General features: G+C 41.1%; 1 protein-coding gene and 2 non-coding genes across 27 annotated transcripts in view; all 3 read right to left on the bottom strand.

The window, feature by feature from the left end:
• Positions 1-489: 489 nt before the first annotated feature.
• Positions 490-21,179, bottom strand: part of UBAP2L (ubiquitin associated protein 2 like) — a 46,807-nt gene continuing 26,117 nt past the window's right edge. For 8 of the 25 annotated variants that reach the window (XM_077156268.1, XM_077156274.1, XM_077156273.1 and 5 more), the window contains 14 exons: positions 19,197-19,386; positions 16,844-16,898; positions 16,313-16,487; positions 15,899-15,971; positions 14,689-14,884; positions 14,510-14,598; positions 12,951-13,004; positions 12,253-12,334; positions 11,037-11,254; positions 9,966-10,071; positions 5,223-5,290; positions 3,097-3,294; positions 2,631-2,681; positions 1,233-1,775 (listed from right to left, as the gene is read on the bottom strand). In XM_077156268.1, the coding sequence (XP_077012383.1) occupies positions 1,680-1,775; positions 2,631-2,681; positions 3,097-3,294; positions 5,223-5,290; positions 9,966-10,071; positions 11,037-11,254; positions 12,253-12,334; positions 12,951-13,004; positions 14,510-14,598; positions 14,689-14,884; positions 15,899-15,971; positions 16,313-16,487; positions 16,844-16,898; positions 19,197-19,386 (1,651 nt within the window). In that variant the 3' untranslated portion in view covers positions 1,233-1,679. Of the gene's footprint in view, positions 1,064-1,232; positions 1,776-2,630; positions 2,682-3,096; positions 3,295-5,222; positions 5,291-8,081; positions 8,589-9,965; positions 10,072-11,036; positions 11,255-12,252; positions 12,335-12,950; positions 13,005-14,509; positions 14,599-14,688; positions 14,885-15,898; positions 15,972-16,312; positions 16,488-16,843; positions 16,899-19,196; positions 19,387-21,179 lie in introns of those variants that run through there. The other 17 variants (XM_077156278.1, XM_077156281.1, XM_077156283.1 and 14 more) reach the window with 13 other exon arrangements.
• Positions 12,405-12,540, bottom strand: LOC143681958 (small nucleolar RNA SNORA58). The gene has a single exon (XR_013174992.1). It is a non-coding gene; the product is annotated as a small nucleolar RNA SNORA58 (small nucleolar RNA).
• LOC143681959 (small nucleolar RNA SNORA58) lies at positions 18,780-18,916 on the bottom strand. The gene has a single exon (XR_013174993.1). It is a non-coding gene; the product is annotated as a small nucleolar RNA SNORA58 (small nucleolar RNA).

The following is a 21,179-nucleotide window of genomic DNA, read 5'->3' as shown; positions in this document are numbered from 1 at the left end:
TTTCCAATTATCATCTCCCTTCTAAGCTGTATCTTCTTTCCGCTTACCAGCCCAGTCCAAAAAGATGCTTCGAGAGTTTGATTGGATTTTATTTGGATAAAGCCGCCAGAGGGCAGCGCAAACGCCCAAATTGAACCTATGTGCGCATGTCCCTCACCCCTGGCTCACCACATCCAGAAGCCACCTCAGTCCTTCAACCTATTTTTTTACTGACCTGGGTTGTCTAATATAGTGGGTAGATAAAAGGTTTTATCAAGCCCCTTCTCGCATCGAATTACCCACAATTAAATAGATAAAAGGCATAAGGATACATAGATTTATAATTTCTCAATTCCACCAACCACCAGGGAATGTTATAAAATATTAATTTTCTGAAATAGGCTCCGAAGCCAGCAGAATACAGGATTCGTAAAAGAACACTGGAAGGAAAGGTAGTGAAGGAGTAAAGAAAGAATTTGAGGTTTTAAGTATTCTCTTTTTCATATCATAGACTACTTTCAGAGCCTGTCTTCATCCCTCACTCCAACCTCCACCCCCTGCCTTGTTCTGGGTTCCTTTTCAGGGGACTGGGTATAGCTATGCAACACCAAAGCACTCAAGAAGGAAGAATTACTATGTTCTTCCCTTAACGGTAATGGACCCAAAGCTTAAGTTCTGAAAGCCAACAGTACATGTTACCCTCACTTCTTTCAGTTTGCTTGGACCCCTGCATATTTTGACCCCACAAAGTCATTCCTTTGAAACAGTCTCAGCTCCTCCTTACGTCTTTCCCTCATCACCCAATCTCCTCTATTCCTCTCCCTCACTGCTTGAAATCTGTTGTAGATGTATCAGTTTCTGGAGGGAATGAAAAGTTGTGGTGCTTCTTTCCAGGCACCAGGCTGTAAGACTCTTAAGGATTAAAGGAAGGGAACCCCGCAAGGGCAAGACACTAGCACATTAAGGTCAGAGAAGGGCGAAGATTTCATTTTATTCCACTGCCTTTGAGGGCCTGCTAGAGAAGGCCGAGTTGGTACAGTAACACTTATTCACCAAGCTGGTCATCGACGAGACTGAGGATATCCTAGACGGAGCAAGAATGGGCAGAGGCTGAAGGTAGAGGTTTTCTTTTTATATATACAAGACACATTAATCCATTAAATTTGAGGACACAGTACAAAAAAAAAAACAAAAAAAAAAAAAACAAAAAAAAACACTTCAACGAATTCATCTGACAATGCTGTTCATATTCATGACGCCGTTTTTTTTTTGTTGTTGTTGTTTTGTTTTCCTAATAATAAAGGAGGAGACTTAGGGCTGTTGGGCTGATATATATTTGGGGGTCCCACCTCCCCATCTCACCCACACACCACCAGGGTGAACAGGAGGAGGAGAAGGAAGGGCAGGGCCCACAGCAGAGTTTCATAATCTTGAATGCATGGGGTAGTGGGGAAGAGGAGGAAGAGGAAAGGAAGGAGAAAAAAAAAAAAAAGGAAAAAATACAAATCCTATAATACATACAACAGGGTGGGGATGGTATGGGAATGGGACAGACATGAAGCTGAGGCATGGGGAGCTCCGCTGGGGGTGGGGGGCAGCAGAATCCCCCAACATTCCTTTTTCTCTTTGATGCTGTTTCCATAGTTGCCAGGCTGAGAAGCCCTCTCAGAAGATGGGGCCAGGAGAAGAGGGTCAGGGCCTCAGTTGGCCCCCCAGCTGTAGCTGTTGTAGGCAGACTTGTTGGTCTGGGGCTTCTGCGGGATGGAGCTGGTCTGGCTACGTTGCCCGCTGCCCGTCTGCAGGGGAATGGGAGGATCATGGGGAGGAAAAAGGTGTCTAGTTAGTGGGACAAGTCTGTGAGATCTTCACATGGAGATGTGGAAGTTGTCTTACGCTCCCATTCCCCTTGCTTAGAGGCTACTCTGAAGCCCAACCATGGAAAGTTCTGATCCTCCGAGTGGTTAGATCCCCTCTCTGACCAGCACAAAGGCACTTTCAGCCTTTAAATAGTGAAAAGATGAAAAGAGGGCAAGATACCTTTGGAAATGAGATGGTGAATCAGTTCTACTTATTTTCAATACCACCTCCCTCATCCCATCAGCCGCCCCTGCTCTGGGAAAAGGCTACTCTTTTCTACAGAGAATTACAGCCTCTCGGAGATGAATGATCACTAGTTGATTTCATTTACACTGATCTCCTCCATGAATGCCTCTATTTGGAAAGCTGTCTATGGAGGCAAGAAAGCCCCTAATCTAGCTCCTCAATCACCTACAATGGAGGAGAGGTCTTTTACACCATCCCACAGCTCCCCATCCCTACCATAAGTCACATCTGTGAGCCCTTCCCTTTTCAGGCAAGGTAGGAAAGAGAGTCTGAAGTCTCAGGGCTCTAGATGCTGACCCAAGAATCCTTTCCATTCCAGTAATCAAGTGTATACCAGAACTGGATCAGGGTGTAGAAGAAAAAGAGGGTGCTGAGGGAGGAAAGGAAAGAGGAAGGGGAGGCCAGAGAGCTCAGCAAGGTGTTTGTGTTTGTGTATCCCGATTTGTGACCGCGCAATCTCTTTTCTCTTCAAGTTCCCTGAGGTTGCAAAGATGAAATGGGGACTGAAAGGGAGTGGGTTCAAGCATATTATCATTCAGTTTCATTACCTGCTCCTCCTGCTGGCGCTGGCAACAGAGAATCATCTGCAAATATGGTAGCTGAGGCAGAACCAGGATATATGGAAAATAAAGGGACAAACTTTGACAATAGAACTCTACCATTAGAAGGGAAAGCTATAATGTTGGGGCAAGGGGGAAGGCTGGGAGAGGTAGGAGGGGAGGTGTGACCCAGGTCTGATGGGATGAGGACAATTGTGCCATGGGAGGAGGTAGAGAAAGGCACCAATGGAACTGAACAAAAAAGGTTTCAATCTGGCCCCTTCTCTGACATCTCCTTTGCCGGCCGCTTGTGTTATGTGCGCTTGAGTCTGTATGTGCTGTGTGCCCATGGCTGGCGCTGGGGAGGGACTGGGTGAAGGTGGTGGTGAGGAAGGGTAAGAGAAGGAAAGGGGAGGCAGTTTTAAGGGATAGGAAGGAAAAGGAAGGGAAAGGAGTAAGGGGGAAGGGTTATTACCTGGCCATCCTGCTGCAGGTGATGGTGAAGGATCTGGGAGTGTGGCTGCTGATGGGGGGTCAGAATGTGCATAAAGGGGGCAGGTGGGTAGGCAGCAGCTGTGGCCGGGTTGATGGGCCCCCCACTTCCTAGGGCTGAAGGCAAGTTGAAGGAGGCAGCAGGAGTACCGGAATGAAAACCTTGTTTCTCAAAGGACTGCTATCCAGGAGAATGGAGGAGAGAGAGTAAAAGGGATCAGCAAATTTATGCTTGGAATCTCTAAGCCCAAGCTCCCCAACCCCAAGAAAGCAGCATTCATGTTATACAAGGAACAATGCATCTGAAATCAAAGTCCCAGCTCTGCCCTTAATAGCAGCATGATTCCTGGGCAAATTACTCAATTTCGCAAAACATAAAATGAGGATGCTATTGGTCTACTAAAGTTTTGGTTGTAAGGTTCAAATGAGGATGGAAGTAAAAACATTTCTCAAAATCTAATGCTCTATATGAACATAATGAAATGTACTGACTGCTTTTAACAACTCCACCTCTGCAGTTGGGTAAAATTAGAATTCCTGTTAATATTTCAAAATGAGTACAAACTGAGGTGTTTTAAGTATTGAGGGTCTTGGCCATGAAGCTCTCCCCTAAACCCCTATTACTTTATATCAATCTTTTAATATTTATGATGATGGGGAATAAAAAGCAATACAAATAAGACCACCTGTGGATAACTCTAATGCCTCGTTCTTTAATTACTGAGTTGTCTTCTTCCCCACTCTTTAGTTTTATTATTTACTCACAAAGAATGGGATGAAATAGTTTCCTTTCATTCCATACTCATTCTCTCAGAAAGTTATGAGAAGGGTTGGGAGAATAGGAAAGTAAAGGAAAGGGCAAGAACAGTTGCAGACCCTCGCCGTTCAGCATACAAAAAAAAATTAAAAATTAAAAACTTTAATTAAATCTAAATATAATTTAAATATAAAAATATTAAAAACCTATTTACAATTTCATCCCAACCAAAAGGGGGAAAAGAAGTGTAACTAATAAAGTATCAGTGGCAGAGAGCAGCTACTCTGGAGGTTGCTCTTACGCAAGCTTCAGTTAGACACTGCTACCTATCATAACCTGCCAACCCCCAACCAGGACCATTCCAGCCAATCCTAAAGAACACCTAGGGCAATATATAAGATTCCACAAGGGTTCCATGCAGTAGAACAACTTTCTAGAAACCTACAACCTCCAGATGGGTCCCAGGACCTGAAACTTAGAGGGCCCAGTCTCTCCAGAGCACCAGATAGTTCCATCTCCCTACCCCATGTCAGTGACAGCCCCTTCCAACATGAAAAAGTTAGAATGGCCACAGCCCAAACAACCCTTAAGAGAGGAATGGAAAGATCAAAGGTGATGGTAGAGTTATACAGAGAAGACAAGATCAAAGGTGATGGTAGAGTTATACAGAGAAGATAGGATTAACAAATAAATATGAATGCTACATCATTAAAATGATATCTTTTTATCATTAAAAAGATATCTTAGAGCAACTAGAAGTAAAAACCTAAAATTGTGGAATCGTAACTCATGTCAAACTCTGAAATATGTTCTACAACTAATTGTAGTGCTGTACTTTGAAATTTATTGTTTTTTTGTATATATGTTATTTTTCTCAAAAAAAGAAGTCAATTGTGATGATAAAAAAAAATTTAAGCCTTCCAGCCTCCTATATTCTAGAGCAGTTAGAAGAAAGTTGTGAGAGGCTCGTATGGTAGCCCATGACAAACTCTGGGACCTGTCCTGTAACTACTTGTTGAAGAGTGTTTTGAAAACTATTGCTTTTCTCTTTCTTTGCTTTCTATATATGTTAAAGTATACAATAAAAAAGTAAAAAAAAAACAGTTGCAGAATAAATCACATGACAATTTGCCACACTTCACCTTCCTATAACATCTCTCTCTTTTTTCCTCAGGGGGCTAAATTTAAACTCCTTAGAAAAACAGGTCTAGAGGAGACCAGCCATCTTCTAGTAGATGGGTTTCCTGACACTTTTCCTCGGGTTGTTCTTATTCACTGTGTTTCTATCACTGCAACTCCTCCTCCTCCATGTCCTCTCTTTTTTCCACTTCTGTCCAGAGCCAGGCACCTACCTGGGTTTTGGAGTACACAGAACCCGAGATGTCTGGCACGCCCGTGTTACTGGAGGTGACTGATACACCTGGGGGAGGAGGAAACAGACAGGAGGATTAGCTCAGCTAGCTGCCTGGCCCCTATCCCTAGGTGGAGGTGATGTCTGCAGCCTTTCTAGCTATATCACTGCAAGGGAATTTTGGTCTGTTTTTCCAGCTTCAGGTCACTCCTGAGGGATAAGAGCTCATGACACAACGGCTCCCTAAAGGGTTCTTTTGCCTTTCCCAGATATGTGTATGTGTGAGTGTGGTGTTTTCTGTTTGTTTTTTGGGGGTGGAGAAGTAGGTATGGCCAAACCTCATTAGCATATACAATTTTCAAAACATTTCTGTACCAAAGTCTGATAGGAATGTAATAATAAACTGTTAACATCTATTTCAAATAATCTGCCCAAACTCCACTCAGTCTTGCTCCTGAAAGCTTGAGTGGGGTGATTCTCTCTATTCATGAAGAAAGTCTTTTGGGTTCAAAATCCATGTTCCCACAGAATAGGAAAATACTAGAGGAGCAGTCCAAGTTAACCCCCAAGAGTAGTTTCATTCTTAGTGCCTCAGTTTACTCAAGTCCAGTTTCTTGGAAGTGCTAGATTATATATAAGATTTAAAGTGTTGACACAAAGATGAATTTCCACTGAAGCCTAAAAGCACAGGGTTTGGGGTGGTGAAAGGGCAGGTGAAACACAAAATCCAAATGTCATTTTAATAATTTCGGCTTCTCCATGAAATAAAATCTTTAACCAAAACCTCACATTTCCTGTTGAAAAAACTTCCTACTACCATTACAACTTTAAGGTAATTCGAGTAGTACAACTTATTTTAATTTGTACTCCTCAAACTGAAATAAACATTACCATAGTCTCACACTTGGGTATAGGACAAAGGAAGGGGCCAAGAAAATAGGAAAAGCCGTTAAGATAGTCCAGTATCTTCATAGAGAAATTTTATGCAAATGTTTAAGGAAAAGTTAAATAATTAGGGGTTGAAAGCATGAATTCAATAAAAAAAAAAATAAACTAGTTGCCATGAAATAAGAAAATGAAATTCAGAAAAACTTGGCATTTCAGTCTATGCCCTTGGATCCTCCCCTCAGAGGTACACACCTTCGTTCTTCTCTATTAGCACTCTGATGAGTACTGTACTGGAGTGACTAAATCGCAAATGAGAAGTCCTCCATTCACCCACAGTTAAACAGCAATCCTTCTTCAAACTCTAGATATTTATTCAAGGCTGGAACCCACATGTCTCCACTGCCTAGAAAAAGGGCAGCTTTCAAAACTTTAAGCCCACCTTGGGCAACCACTCTAAAATTTTCCCAGCAGAAGTGGCATCTTAACCTGGAAATACTTCCCACATCATAAATCCAGATGGGTTCCAAGGAGGAGCAAACACCAACCAGGAAGAACAGCTAGAACCACATAAACCAAGCATGAGAAAATACTTCCTCACTTTTTGTACTCAAAAGGCTCTGAAGTAGGGCAAATACAGGAACCTTTTAAGCAAGGGAAAATTAGGCTATTTTTCCCCCTTTCCTTTCCAACCCCCAGGTGCCCATCTGGGAAATCACTGGGTAAGAAGCCTAACTTAAAAATCCAGATTGCAGTTACAGAAAAAAAGCTAATGACATTTACGTGGAAGGGTTAAGAACGAAGGTGGAATAGATAGGATATAAATAGAATTATTTTAAAGGCAAACCAAAAGAGAGAATAATTTATCTTCACTGTAGACTCCAGCAGCCTGCTAATACTTCTGGGTGATCAAGTGAGGGTTTGTTGCCCACACAGGATGGGAGAAATGGCTAAATGGATTCCCAAACTGGGTAGTAGGAGAGAAATTGGGTCAAATATGTTCCTATGTGGTATAACTCTTTCCAGAGGTTAGGGTAGCTAAAAAACAGCTTCTAATCCAGAGGCCCTAACTTGGACATGGGGTTGAAAAGACTGGAAATGAAGGGAGAGAGAATATTCTGTGTAGTAGCCATAAAAGTATCAGTGTAATCATTAGATACCCTAAGAAAATAATGAGTATTTGTTCCCCTATCCCTCACTACAGTTATTAGATCTTCAGGCTACAGAGCTCTCTTGCTTCCCTTCCAACGTCAACATTCCCTTACTATACCGGACTCTCAAAACAGTGACGATCACACCAACACAATGTGGATGGTAGGGAGAGTAAGCAATCAATCTCTGAGCACAGCAGCCCCTGGGGAGGTTGGTCACACTCCACAGGACAAAATGTCTACAGAGGGCTGAGAACAAATAATAAGAAAGCTGAACACCTGGGCTTTTAATTAACCATGGGCATTGGTCTCACTGTCCAACTCAACTCTAAACAAAGGACCAATAATGCACAAGTGGGACTGAGGAGATGTCTAACCAAACTTCTCCCATACATCCTCTGCAAAACGATCAATAATCCACAATCCCCACAACCCTTGAAAAGCCATCAAGGACTAAGAACAATGCTCCAGGCTAGCACAGTTTCCACAAAGCCCGAGTCATCAGCTCTCAATCAGCCACTTGACCTTTGGGAACCATATGTGGGAATTAAGCCCTGAAAATACTTCCTTAACAACAGCTTTTGATACCATACTCTTTTGCCTTTCACCATGACGTGACACTCTAAACTTTTTGTCCTTTTCCCTCTGCTTATGTCAGAGGCAAGGGGAAGAACTAAATGGAAAAGTGAAGAGAAATAAGCATAGGGAATCATGGATGTCTACAAATAATTTTCTTCAACCATTCAACCGGCTGGAAACTGAGGTTGTCCCCCACCCCCACCCCCACTTTAGTAAAATCACCACATACTGAAAAGTTAACCAGTTCTTTGGCTACACTGGAGTTTAATTGGAAAACCACCCTCCACCCTTTATTCATAAAAACATTGGCTCCTGTTGTCCAGAAAGACATGCACGGAAAGAACGCCAGAGTTAGCTAAAGAAATACCACAGTTTATTGAAGACTACAAATATTTTTGTTACAAGTTGAAACTACATGCCTTCCAGAAATCAAAAGCAACAGCAGGTGTGTGCATTGATGCTTCGGAGGTGCTGCACCACTTGAATTCGAAATGGGTAAGACAGGGTCAGACACATGGGGGAGAGGGAAATGGGGAAGGGGCAAGTTCAAAAGCCCAGAAGGTATCCACCAACTCATTTCCCCAAGCCACGCAGGCCATGGCCTCAGCTCAGCAGGCTCTCCTCAGTGTTCTGGTTTCTGAAACAAGACTTCAGTGCAAATCTATACACACACACAAACATAGCCCCCAGCCATGGGCCAAATTAGCTCTCAGCCGTCCAGAAATGCTTGTAAGGGGGTGGATATTTTCTTCCTAAAAGGAATCAAATACATAAAAATAAATGAATTTAGAGGTTGATGAGGAAGAGAATGACAAGAGCCCTCTGTGGGGTTGGGAACTGGGGGTTTCTCAAAGGGCTGCAATAGGAGGTTTCTGAATTTTAAAGGTGGTAAAAAAACTAAGTTTGTCCAGAATCAAAGTATGCCAGTCTTTTATATTGTCAATTTTATTCTTGAACCTGGCCCAGCTAAGACTTAAATCTACTACTCTTAAAATGGGACCACTCCAAGTTAAAAAGCTTATAATCCTCCCCACCAAGGATTAGGGCAGACTTTGAATGACAGGGGTGGTAATAGGTATAAAATCCCAGACGGGCATTTTAGGATTTCTTTAGGTTTAATCTTGGCCCACACTAAGTCATACAGTATAGCTTAAATCTCCACCTATCAGTTCCTAAGGTATCTATTGCCTTCTGTGTTCAGCTCAGACAGCTTCCCAATTACTGAAAACCTTGGACAATTTACCCACCTGGAGAACACACAAGGGGGACAACCACAGATGCTGCTCCATCCAAATCACCAAGTAACTGTATATGAGCTGAGAGCTTTGAAGGGTGATCCTAAATCCCCCCACCCTACCCTATATCCAACCACAAGTCACTGAAAAAAGTAAACGAAATTTTTTTATTCAAAGAACTTTCTCACGTCTAATCCTCCAAAAGCGGAGGATAGGTATCAAGTATAGGAGCAAAGCATAGGCAAATAATCTTTTATTTCAGTATCCTTTCAGGAATCCTACACTTCCCTCCCTGTTATGAGATGAGATATGCAAATAGGTTTTGCAAATGGATGAGCCATACAAATGAAGCAACCACTAAAAAGATAACTCTCCCAGCCCAATCAATTCTCACTATATTGAACAGTCGTGTCTACTCCATATCTTGGGTCCTCTCTAGCTAAGGAATAAAAAGGCAACCACACAAGAAAAGCACTAGTACAAAGGTATAAGCCAAACCTATCATAGCAAGCCACCTAAGTATACATTTAAACTTTCTTTTCAGTGACTAATATCCCTTTTGTATTACCAGTGCCATGCCTACATTAACATCTCAGCAAAATCTTGGGGCCCCTTGACCTGCTTCCCACACAAAGTTTAGATCAGCTATTCTATTCTAATAGCCAAGACAAGCCCCTGGACATTCCCCATAAAGACTAGTGGACACATGTCTTATCTACCCAGTTCCTCGGCTGGTGCTGCTCAGACACCCAAATCAGTCAAGCATTAGTCATCATACATGGAATAGCATATCCACACCAACCTAGTCTTCTCAAACACCAAGTTTTCCTCCCTGAAACTCGTCCACTAACACCCCACAGACACCACTGACAACCACTGCCAAGGTGAGCTTACCAGTGTTGTATCCATGAGACCCATATCCACTCGGCTGTTGGAAAGGGGTGGCCGATGCATTCACACTGACATTCACACCATGCTGCTTGGAAGAGGTAGGAGCCACCTGAAGAGCAAAGTCCAGAATTGCAGTCAACTGGCATCATGTACTATCTGCCCTACCTGTCCTAATCTAGGAAATGGACATTCAGATGGTTTCCTATTCTGACGTAGGCTGGCTAAAGCCTTATTTACTGAAATGAATTCCTTACTGAAAATTCTAGAATTTATCAGTGAAGTTAAAAAAAAAATGGTAGTTTGGAGGAAGGGAAAGGGACAGTGGTAGGAGGGAATGAATGACAGCCTGAGGGAAGCAAAGTTATACGGTACCAATCCACTAAAATTTTAGAAAATGTCTGACAAAATATTTGGTTTTAAATTGTTACTGTTGAGCAGTTCTTTCCAACAAGTTAGATACTGTGACTAAGTGTACAGGGCTACAAAGACCTCCACACTTCAGAATAATGAAACCAGATTGCCAGCAGAGAGAAAATCTGTACTTTTCCCTCTATGATCAGTGAATACAATTCAGTTCCTAAGCAAGGATTTCCCTATCACTCAAAATTAAATATAAGAATTTACATTTTTTAAAATTGAGAGGTCTGTTAACATTCATTTTTTATCACTCCATATAGGAAAAAGACTATTTCCCACAACTTAATTTTTACCTGATATGAAAATACCTATTTTGCCTGAAAATAAGCAACCAAGTTCCATAATAAGCATTTGTATCTTGACCCACAACCCATTCAATTTATCCTCAGTCAAAGAAAATGTTAAAAATAAAAAAACAAAAAAAGTTATATGGTATCACATTCCTCATTTGGCTAATTCCAAGAACAAGTTGCCTCCATCCTAATCCCACCAACCCCAACCCCACTCCCTCTCCTAGTCCCCAGAAACTGGCCAGAGGTGGAAATCATACCTTCTCACCAGTACCAAAGAATCATCTAGCTTTGAAAGCAGCCAGGATAATATCAGGGCTAGGATTCTCCACCACAAAACCAGGAGAGACCAAGATCAGGTACTCACAGGGAACACAGCAGGCCCATACTGGAAGGTGCTAGGGAGGCCCGGGACCCCTGTGTAGTATGGCAGGCTGGTGTAACTGTAGCCAGGAGGCAGCGCCGGGTTCAGGAATGTCTGCTGCGTGGTGTGGTGAGTCTGCGTCTGATTCTGTTGGGGTTGGGCCAAGGTTGTGGCCGGGGCTGGGGAGGAGGCATCCCCACGGCCAAACTTTGTGAGGTCACCTGTGATAGGAGAGGCTAAATGTACCTGCTACTTTTATCCTCCACACCAACACAGAATTACCTCTTCTGTTTTCATGTTTCCAGGAGATCTTATTCAAAGATAGTTAAAATTTAATTTTAGAATTACACTTCTTTGCTGCTACATTAAGCATTGCTCAGCACACAATCAGCACAGTGCTAATCAAGGATTAATTCTGAATAAACATGTAATCTTATAGCAGAGACAGGTTCCCAGAGAAAGCTCCAAAACAGTTCTCTTTCATTTTCCTCCACACTTTCTGTAGTCATCCCCTACCCAGTGCTGGGAATGCCTGTGATGAACCTGGGAAATTATAAGCCAATATAATACTAGGCCTGCCAAGCCACAGCACAGGTCATCTCATCTCCTGAATTTCTATGAATGAAAAAAAAGGGGAGGGGCATCTAAACCTCTCCCTTCCCAAATGAGACAACTGATATGAAAGCATTTTATAAACTCTAAAGCACAAGATAAATCTTAATAATTACCATTACAAGGGAAATAACTAGAGATGTCAAAATATAACTAAGAAAAGATATGAAAGACAATGACAGGTCAGAAAAAAACTGATAGGTCAATGAGGATAATGGTGGGTCAGGCAGAAAAAAAGAAAACTGAAGATGCAGCAGGCAGCAAGGCAATGAGACTGCCACTGCCAGTAGAATACAGGGGCAGCAATAAAATGGGAAGGCCAAGACGACCACTGTACTGCTCAGCCAAAGGAATGGCAGAGAAAACCAAGTCCAGATGTTATCTGAGAACCACAGGCAAACAACTGAAAATGGGATGAAAAGGAAAAAGCTGTAGCCACATGTCCAACTTTTGCAGGATTCTCAATCTACCAACCCTGATTCATCACATCCATTCTATACTTCTGCTAAAGATCTTAAGGTGAAGACTGGCCTCTTTCTTCTACTAGTTAAGTTTCTGCCACCAATCCCAACACCACCTCCCTTTGTTCAGTGACACCCAGTCCTACCAGAATAAGGGTTGCTGGCCAGGCTACCATCCCTCCCAGTCAGCGGAGTAGTAGGTGTGGGGAATGGGATGCTGTAGTAATCCTAGAAGAGAAAAATATCAGATTCAATGCTACTCATTTCCCATCACAATTACACAGGGTGAGAAGCAGGACAATGTTGGAATACTGCAATTTATCCAGCCACTGATTAAGCTGGCTAGAGCTGGCACAAACTCCAAATTACTATTGCATACACTGTCCCCCTTGCCTGGCTACAAGTATAGCCAGGCAAGGTCTACTTGTATGCTCAATGGAAAACATACCAAAGCCCATTAGGATCAATAATATCCTCAACTCTCTAGGATAGCATCCCCAGTAATCTATATCAAGCTTACTCTACTGAGATAATAAATCTTTCCTTCTGGAATTCAAAGTTCTTGAGACATAGAGAAATCACCCTTAGAGTTTCAGAGTACTCTATTGGACTACAGATTAAGTTAAATTTTGTTTACATTAAAGATTCCACAACTATGATACTTTTAAAAGTTACTTTCCATTAGAACCACTCTCCCAAACCCCTATTCTAAGTCAAAGTATGTGTATGGAGGGATGAATTGGGAGAGTCAAGTCTGTGATTTTTCATCAACTGACATTTGAGTTAATCTCCGATGCTAATTTCTAGATCTCTTATCTTCCAAAGCTCTATTTCATGTACTCACCAAAGGAAATCTTGTCTGAAGCATCTGCAAGTCATCATAACCATATACCTGTGGCTGAAAGATACAGATATGTAACATTAATGGGGACTGGCCATGATAGCCAAGTCAAGGACCTTATGACGCAAGATAAATCAGTAGATCGTTCATACTTCATTCTTAGGAATAACAGAATGTAAATTATTTCCTTCAGTTTTCTTTAAGAGGGAAGAGTGAATTACAAAGAGATAAAATAATTCATGAAAAATCTTGAGACTTTTTCTTAAGATACCAACTCTCGATTCACTGGGTGACCCCTGGGAAGGAGTAGCACAGATAGTATATACAGAAGGCCCACTTCATTCTCTATTCTATTGGTCTCTCTTACAGACTTCAAAATTTGGCTTAAGATTTATCTCCTCAAGAAAGGATTTACATTTTACTCTTGCTTTCTCCAACATTATGGGTATTATGGTAATTTGTTGTTGTTAATATATATGAAAGTGTTATTTGGGTACTTCATCTGTATGATGCTCACCTAGACTCTCTCTGTTAGGGCAAGAACGGGTATCTTTTTAAAACTTAAAAAATTTGTATTTTAATAGCCACTGAACATATGAAGCTAACAGGAAATACACAAGGGCAGAAAAGCTACTATTGTAAACCACCTAATCTCAGACCAGTGCTTGACTAAAGAAGGAAACTCTGTTCTGACCAGGCCAGAGCCAACAAAGACTCCCAGAGTTAGAGAACCAATACAACTTGAGAAAATAATTCTGAGACACTGAAAGGAATTCTAGGCAAATACTTTGGCCCTTGGTTTCTAAAGCACAGAATGTGTATTTCACATAGAGCAGATACACAGTAGAAGGTGCAGCCTCAGTTTAGCTCTTACTCTCTAAAATGTGCTATTTTCCCCAAAACCACAAATCTGTTTGTTCAGGGATTTGAAAATATCTGTACTCCAATGCTCATAGCAGCATTAGTCACAACAGCCAAAAGGTGGAAGTTACCCAAGCATCCCTCAACAAATGAATGGATATACAAAATGTGGTAGCCATACAATGGATTATTCAGTCATAAAAAGGAATGAAATTCTGATATGTTCTACAACATAGAGGAAGCCATTATGTCAAGTGAAATAAGCCAAACATAAAACGACAAATATATGAGTATACTCAGAAGAAAAACCTAAAATATGCAAATTCAAAGTGACAGAAAAGTAGATTACAGGTTACAGGGGTGGGATATATAGTAGGGAATGGAGAGTTATTATTTAATGGAAACAAATTTACTATTTCAGGTGATGAAAACGTTTCAGTAATGGATGGTAGTGATGGAAGCACAGTATTATGAATCACTGAACTGTACACATGAAAGGGTCAATATGGGAAATTCTGTGTCGTGTATGTTGCCACAATATACATATGTTTTCAAAGTTGAAAACAAAAGTCTGATTGCTTATTTGTGGCAGCCACTCATTTATTCTGTTATTTTATTTATACTCGTCCAACTGAATCCAGAGCTATAAATAGATTAGCCACAATCCTCATCTTTTGGAGAAGACCCTTCATCCTACTTACCGGGTAGGCATGTAACAGCCCTGGAGCCATAATATACGGATTAGGCAACAATGGCGGGACCCCAGGAGGGAGGTTGGGAGGAGCTTTTCCTAAAAGGGAAATGATACTGTTATCTTGTCATGCAATTACTTCTCTTCTTCACCCCAGAAGAACACCATCCACCTTCTAGGCAGGGCTACCTGAAGTCGTAGCAACTGAGCTTCGAGTCGAGGCTGTGACGGTGGAGTTGCTGCCTAGGCTAAGTCCCAGGCTACTGCCACTATTGAGACTGGAGGAGACATTGACCACTGGGGGAGGTGCAGAGACTGTGCTAGATGAGGTGGAGAAAGTGCTGGAGGAAGAATGGAGATTCGCCTCACTCTCCACGCTTGTGTGCTTCAAAAAGTGGATGGAAAAGGGAAAAAGGGAACAGTGATTACCACCACAGGTCTGGAATGATAAACTCCTTTGGTTGGTTAATTTATCATTATGGCAACTTCCCAAATAAAAAGGCTAAGTCAAAGATACTGGGATACCCTCTGCCAAAGTAGTTAGAAGGCATTATTAAGTATTCTCCAGCTACACATTCCTCAAGATTCTAGCAAGGATAACAACAGATCCACACTTCACATTATAATCCTGTTCTGAAGGGAAGCTGAGGGGATAAAGGACAAACAAGCTCTCTGAGAATAAAACAGCCAGTAAGGAGACTGACTAACAGTTGAGATATGAACAATACAGCTTAGCCCTTCTCTCTGAAACTTTTCTTTACTAGCTCAGCCAAAAAGATCAGTTCATAGGCTAGGAAAAAGTATAAATTCTAATGATTTTAAACCTGAAATAGCATATATGAAGAAAAAGAGGCTCCGAAGAAAAGAAAGTCTTAGCCCTTCTATCAACTTCTCCCAGCTCAGCTCCTCACAAACCTGACAGATTCGTTCAAAATGGGTATTCTTTAAGTTATTACCTTACTTTATAACTTCAGTGTAATGTTACAAATAGTTATTAATAGCAGTGAAATTACTTTTTTGACCAAAAACTCTCATGTGGTCTCTATTTTCATAAGGATGTTTAAACATTGATTATTTTCAGGACTCATGTTTAATGTACCCCAGACCAAGGAATGAGGAAAGGCTATACCAGTTAGAAAAGTATGTTCTTTAAGAATTTATCACAGCATACAAAAGCCCACCCATCTTAAGTGAAAAAGTCAGATAAAAAATCAAAAAAGTCACTTTCAGGGGTTTAGGAATAGCCCAGAACTCTACATATTTCTGGATTTTTCTGCCCCTCTTGGCATCCCAACATCCTTTTACACCTTTTCCAAGAATCCTCTCTTCAGAGAATCTTAGAGTTGGATAGTTATTAAGTGTAAGTAAATAACACTTTTTTTTACAGCATCACTCTTACCAAAAGAGTAGATGTTGAAGTGCGCCCAGAAGATGTTGACGATGAAAGGGTATTCTGCTGAGTAGATAACGTGCTGTAAAGAAAGAATTTAACATTAGCCATAGTGCTATATCTATCTCACCTACAGCTTCAGTGAAAAACAAGGAAAAAAGGCAGAATATAGGACCAAGAAGGCTTGAGATCATATGGTAAACATATGGCCAGTTAGGTGTAGTGAGCAGTAAAAGCCAAGAGGGGATATTGAAACAGGAAATCAAGTCTCCCCTGCCTTCACTTTCCACACCTTTCAGATCATCTACTTACCACAAAAGCAGGGCTAATGTGGTCTCTGTCAGGAAAAGGGAGTAAGATAGAACCAGAGAGCTCTGTTATTGTTACTCACCAACCCCAACCCCAACCCTCACTCCAAATCACCTGCTGTGTGGTGTGGTGGTAGTATTTGGAATCTCCTCACTATGGCTCAAGCCACCCAAGGAGGATGAGTGCTGATTGGTTGTCGTCAGTAAAGAAGCTGCAGATACTGTTTCATTGAGAGGGGGGATGCTAGAAGTGGAAGGTGAGTCAGATTTCACTGCAGAGCCCGTAGCACCTGGAAATGAAGAAAAATATTCAACTCATCAAAGCAAAGGAGCACCTATAAGACAAGTGAAAAGGTGGCTACACTCCCAGGTCGTACCCCAAAGAAGAATGAGTTATTTATTAATGGACCCAGTGTGTTTAAGAAAATTCCAAACATTGCACAGCACTGCTCTCATTTGTTAAATGAAGGGAATCAATGGAATGATCACTGAGTCAAGAGAATCTGAAATTATGGTGTAAGCATTAAGGCAGAACCAAGTTAAGACTGAAACCAGATGTTCTCATCTTTGAGCCAAAGTTCTTTTCACTACAATCTAAGAAATGAACAAATACAGAAGGGGGAGGAAAGGGCCTGAGAATACTCACCTTCAACAGATTGTGTGGTCTGTAACGGCGTGGCCTGCACAGAACCGAAGCCATTCTAATACAAGAAACAGAAGAGGAAGAAACAGACAAATTCAAGTGAATTGTTCAGGTTAGTAATGACTTGGCTTAATTTCAGTCAAGAAACCTTTCAGAAGGGGGAAAATTCAACTTCCCCAAGTGGAGAGTTCTTGATATTCTCACAGACAGTGGAGATAGCCGGGGCAATAGGCTGAGGCCCCAATCTTGGGGTGTGTTCATATGAAACTTGACCCCACAAAAGATAGGCTAAGCCTACTTAAAATTAGGCCTATGACCTCTCTTTCCAGCCAACACAACAAGCAAACTCACCACCCTCCCTGTCTACATGGGACATGACTCCCAGGGGTGTGGACCTTCCTGGCAACATGGGACAGAAATCCTGAAATGAGCTGAGACTTAGCATCAGGGGATTGAGAAAACCTTCTCGACCAAAAGGGGGAAGAGTGAAATGAGACAAAATAAGTGTCAATGGCTGAGAGATTCCACACAGAGTCGAGAGGTTATCCTGGAGGTTATTCTTACACATTAAATAGATATCTCCTTGTTAGTCAAGATGTAGTGGAGAGGCTGGAGGGAACTGCCTGAAAATGTGGAGCTGTGTTTCAGTACCATGTTTCTTGAAGATGATTGTATAACCATATAGCTTTCACAATGTGACTATGTGACTGTGAAAACCTTGTGTCTAATGCTCCTTTTATCTACCTTATCAACAGACGAGTAAAACATATGGAATAAAGATGAATAATGGGGGAACAAATGTTAAAATAAATTTAGATTGAAATGTTAGTGATCGTTGAGGGGGAGGGGTGGGGGGTATAGTACGTATGAATTTTTCTGTTTTCTTTTTATTTCTTTTTCTGAATAGATGTAAATATTCCAAGAAATGATCATGATGATGAATATGCAACTATGTGTAGCTATTGTGAATTACTGATTATATATGTAGAATGGAATGATCAAAAATTACGAATGTTTGCGTTTGGTAGTTTTTGTTTTTTTTTTCCCCCACATGGGCAGGAACCGGGAATTGAACCTGAGCCCTCTGGCATCGCAGGCAAGCATTCCTGCCTGCTGAGCCACCGTGGCCCTCCCGTTTTTTGGTATTTTAAAAAACATTTAAAAATTAAACAAAAAAAAAATGAGTCACCCTCAAGAGAACCTCTTCTGTTGCTCAGATGTGGCCTATCTCTCTCAGCCAGCACAACAAGCAAACTCACCGCCCTCCCCCTCTCTACATGGGACATGACTCCCAGGGGTGTGGACCTTCCTGGCAACATGGGACAGAAATCCTAGAATGAGCTGGGACTCAGAACCAGGGGATTGAGAAAACCTTCTCAATGAAAAGCAGGAAGAAAGAAATGAGACAAAATAAAGTGTCAACGACTGAGAAATTTCTAACAGAGTTAAGAGGTTACCCTGGAGGTTATCTTTATGCATTAAATAGATAACACCTTTTTAGTTAAGGCATAACAGAGAGGCTGGAGGGAAGTGCCTGAAAGTGTACAGCTATGTTCCAGCAGCCATGTTTCTTGAAGATGATTGTATAATGATATAGCTTTCGCAATGTGACTATGTGATTGTGAAAACCCTGTGTCTGATGCTTCTTTTATCTACCTTATGGACAGATGAGTAAAGCATATGGATTAAAAATAAATAAATAAAAGGGGGGAAAAATGTTAAAAAACAAACAAACCTTTCAGAGAGAAATTCCACAAGTTAACCAAAGGGTAAACACATGGCAATCTACCCAAAGGAACAGAAATAATTTAAAAATTTAAAAACAAAAACAACAAAAAAAAGACCAACATTGTATAACCCAAGGTCAGTGAAGGCATCAGCCCCAAACTGCTAAACACGCAGTAAGGCCCAAAGACCAAACCCAGTGATCCTTGGGGAAGGCTGTGGGAGTAAGACAGTTCAGCCAAACCACCTATTCTGCTGGCTGCATCTGGCAATCACTCCACATGTCCTTTGGCATATGCTGTCCCCCTCACCAAGCCAAGACACAGCAAGGTGAGGTCTACTGATATGCACCCAGAAGTCTAGCAATTAGATCTTCCAAGAAGACAGGAGAGGTACGTGAGACTGATCCTACCAGAAAAAATGAATCTTAACTGTGTAGAGAACGGTTTTCTGACCCTGAGTCTCCAAGCTTGCTGAAAATAACTTTTATTTCACCAATCACAGAAATGTACTTTTAGCAGTTTCTCCTGAGGTTTCTTAGCAGCATTTGCCAAGAAGTAAAATACTTATACCTAAGGGTCTTCGCCCACTATTCTCCAAACCAATGCCCAGGGGCTCATTAAGCCACTACCTTTGCCTGAGTCAGGTCCTTTTGGGGTGACGAAGAGATGGAACTGGGGTACCGCCGAGTCTGTGTGGATCTCTGTTCATACAGTGGACCCTGAGCACTATTTTGGGAGGTATAGGTTGTTGACTGAATTGGGCCACTCTGATAACCGGACTCCTGACTCTGGTTAGATGAAATTGTGGATGAAGATTCACTGTGGAGAACAAAGAGAAGAAACATCTCAGAGAAACAAAATAAAGCAAACCTACTGATACTCAGGAAACTGTATTGTTCCATTAGAGGAAGTTGATTACAGTCAGAAAGAATTTCTCCAGCAACAAATAAAAGAAACTGCTACGATTTTTTCCTGACAATAGTAGGAATGTCCACATGCTATAGAACCGGGGGTCTGAATTAAGAATGGAGTTTAAGAATCCCTTCAACCCTTAAAGGAAGAGAAAAGCCTTTTGCTCCCCCACATTCTGAAATTGTAAGAAAAAAAGGCCAAAGGTCAGCTGAAAGACTACTCCAGGTCCTTTCTACACATAACATGAAAACTTCTGCTCAATTTTAAGGAATTCTGAACTCCAGGCTCAACAAAGAACCCTACTGGACTTAAAATTACTGGTGGGCCTCTCCTGAGGAGAGCCTTGGTGGCAATTACAATTCAATAGGTCTAGAACAGGAAACAGACACCTGTATTTTAAATTCTAAGGCTTGAAAATTGACACAAAACTAACCATCATACATCATTTAACATGTCCCCCTGTGCACTGTATTTTTCATAGGCTGGTTGAGTCTGAGGCTTGATCAGAACCTAGTTAGGTTTTGTCATTTTTTGGCAAGTCTGTCTCATATGTTATCAGCGTCTCATTATATATATGCACTTTCATTGGCAGGGACTGTCTTTTTTTGTGATGTTAGCAGCTTTTAATGTTCAATGGCTCTATCATTTAATTAATTAGGGATTATATTATGACAACTTTTTAATTCTACCATCTTTTATGTATTAGTTGGAATAATTATATTATGAGAATAATTATATTCATATAATTATTATGAGAAATTTTCCCTTATCTACTAACTGGTTACCCAGTGGTACAATCCATACAATAATAAGTGTTTCATTCTTTATTTCTATTTACCAGATTTCAAAATACTGAATTGACACCTCTATTGGTGGCTAAAATATGCTTTTAAAGTTATGCATGAAAATATTGTTCTTACTGATCTTCAAATTGTCCCATTATTGGCTGGTGGGAGCTTTGCAAGTCAGCTCTGGGTCCTCAAGACCCTAGCTGTCTCTAAGAGCTTCTTGCTGTGTGGTATGAAAAGACGTTCATCTTGTACATTTACTTCTCAAGATCTGTGCAGCATCTGTTTTTTGCTTTTAAAAGTGGAGTTATAACTTACATATAGCAGAGTGTACATATTTTAAATATTACAAAAAATGTGATACATTTTGACAAATGCATACACGTATGTGATCCACATCCCTACCAAGATACAGAACATTTTTAGAAAGTTGCCTATCAACCCCCCTCTCCACTCCCCATAAGCAACCACTGTTCTGATTTCTATCACCACAGATTAGTTTTTCTTGTTCTAGAACTTCATATAAATTGATATATATAGGGTACATTCTTTTGTATCTGGCTTCTTTCACTGAAAAAAAAACGTATGTTATTCTTCCATGATGTTGCATGTACTGGTACAGTATTTCTTTTATGGCTGAGTAATACTCCATTTTAAGAACATACTACAGTTTAGTTATCTACTCTCCTGTGAATGGAAACCTAGGCTATTTCCAGGCTGGGGAATATAACCAATATGCTATGGCATTCTTTCACACACACTCACACACACACAAATAATAATAAAATTCTAAGGCTTGAGAAAAATAGCCTAATCCCCTGAAATTCCTCCAGGACTTTGTTGCTTGTGATGGCCTTCCTTCATAGCTATCATATGAGGTAAGTAAAGTTCTACCAGTAAGGTTTCTTTTTA

This window comes from Tamandua tetradactyla, chromosome 4 (genome assembly GCF_023851605.1).
Source record: "Tamandua tetradactyla isolate mTamTet1 chromosome 4, mTamTet1.pri, whole genome shotgun sequence".
Taxonomy (NCBI): domain Eukaryota; kingdom Metazoa; phylum Chordata; class Mammalia; order Pilosa; family Myrmecophagidae; genus Tamandua; species Tamandua tetradactyla.
This window is presented reverse-complemented; position numbering and strand designations above follow the sequence as displayed.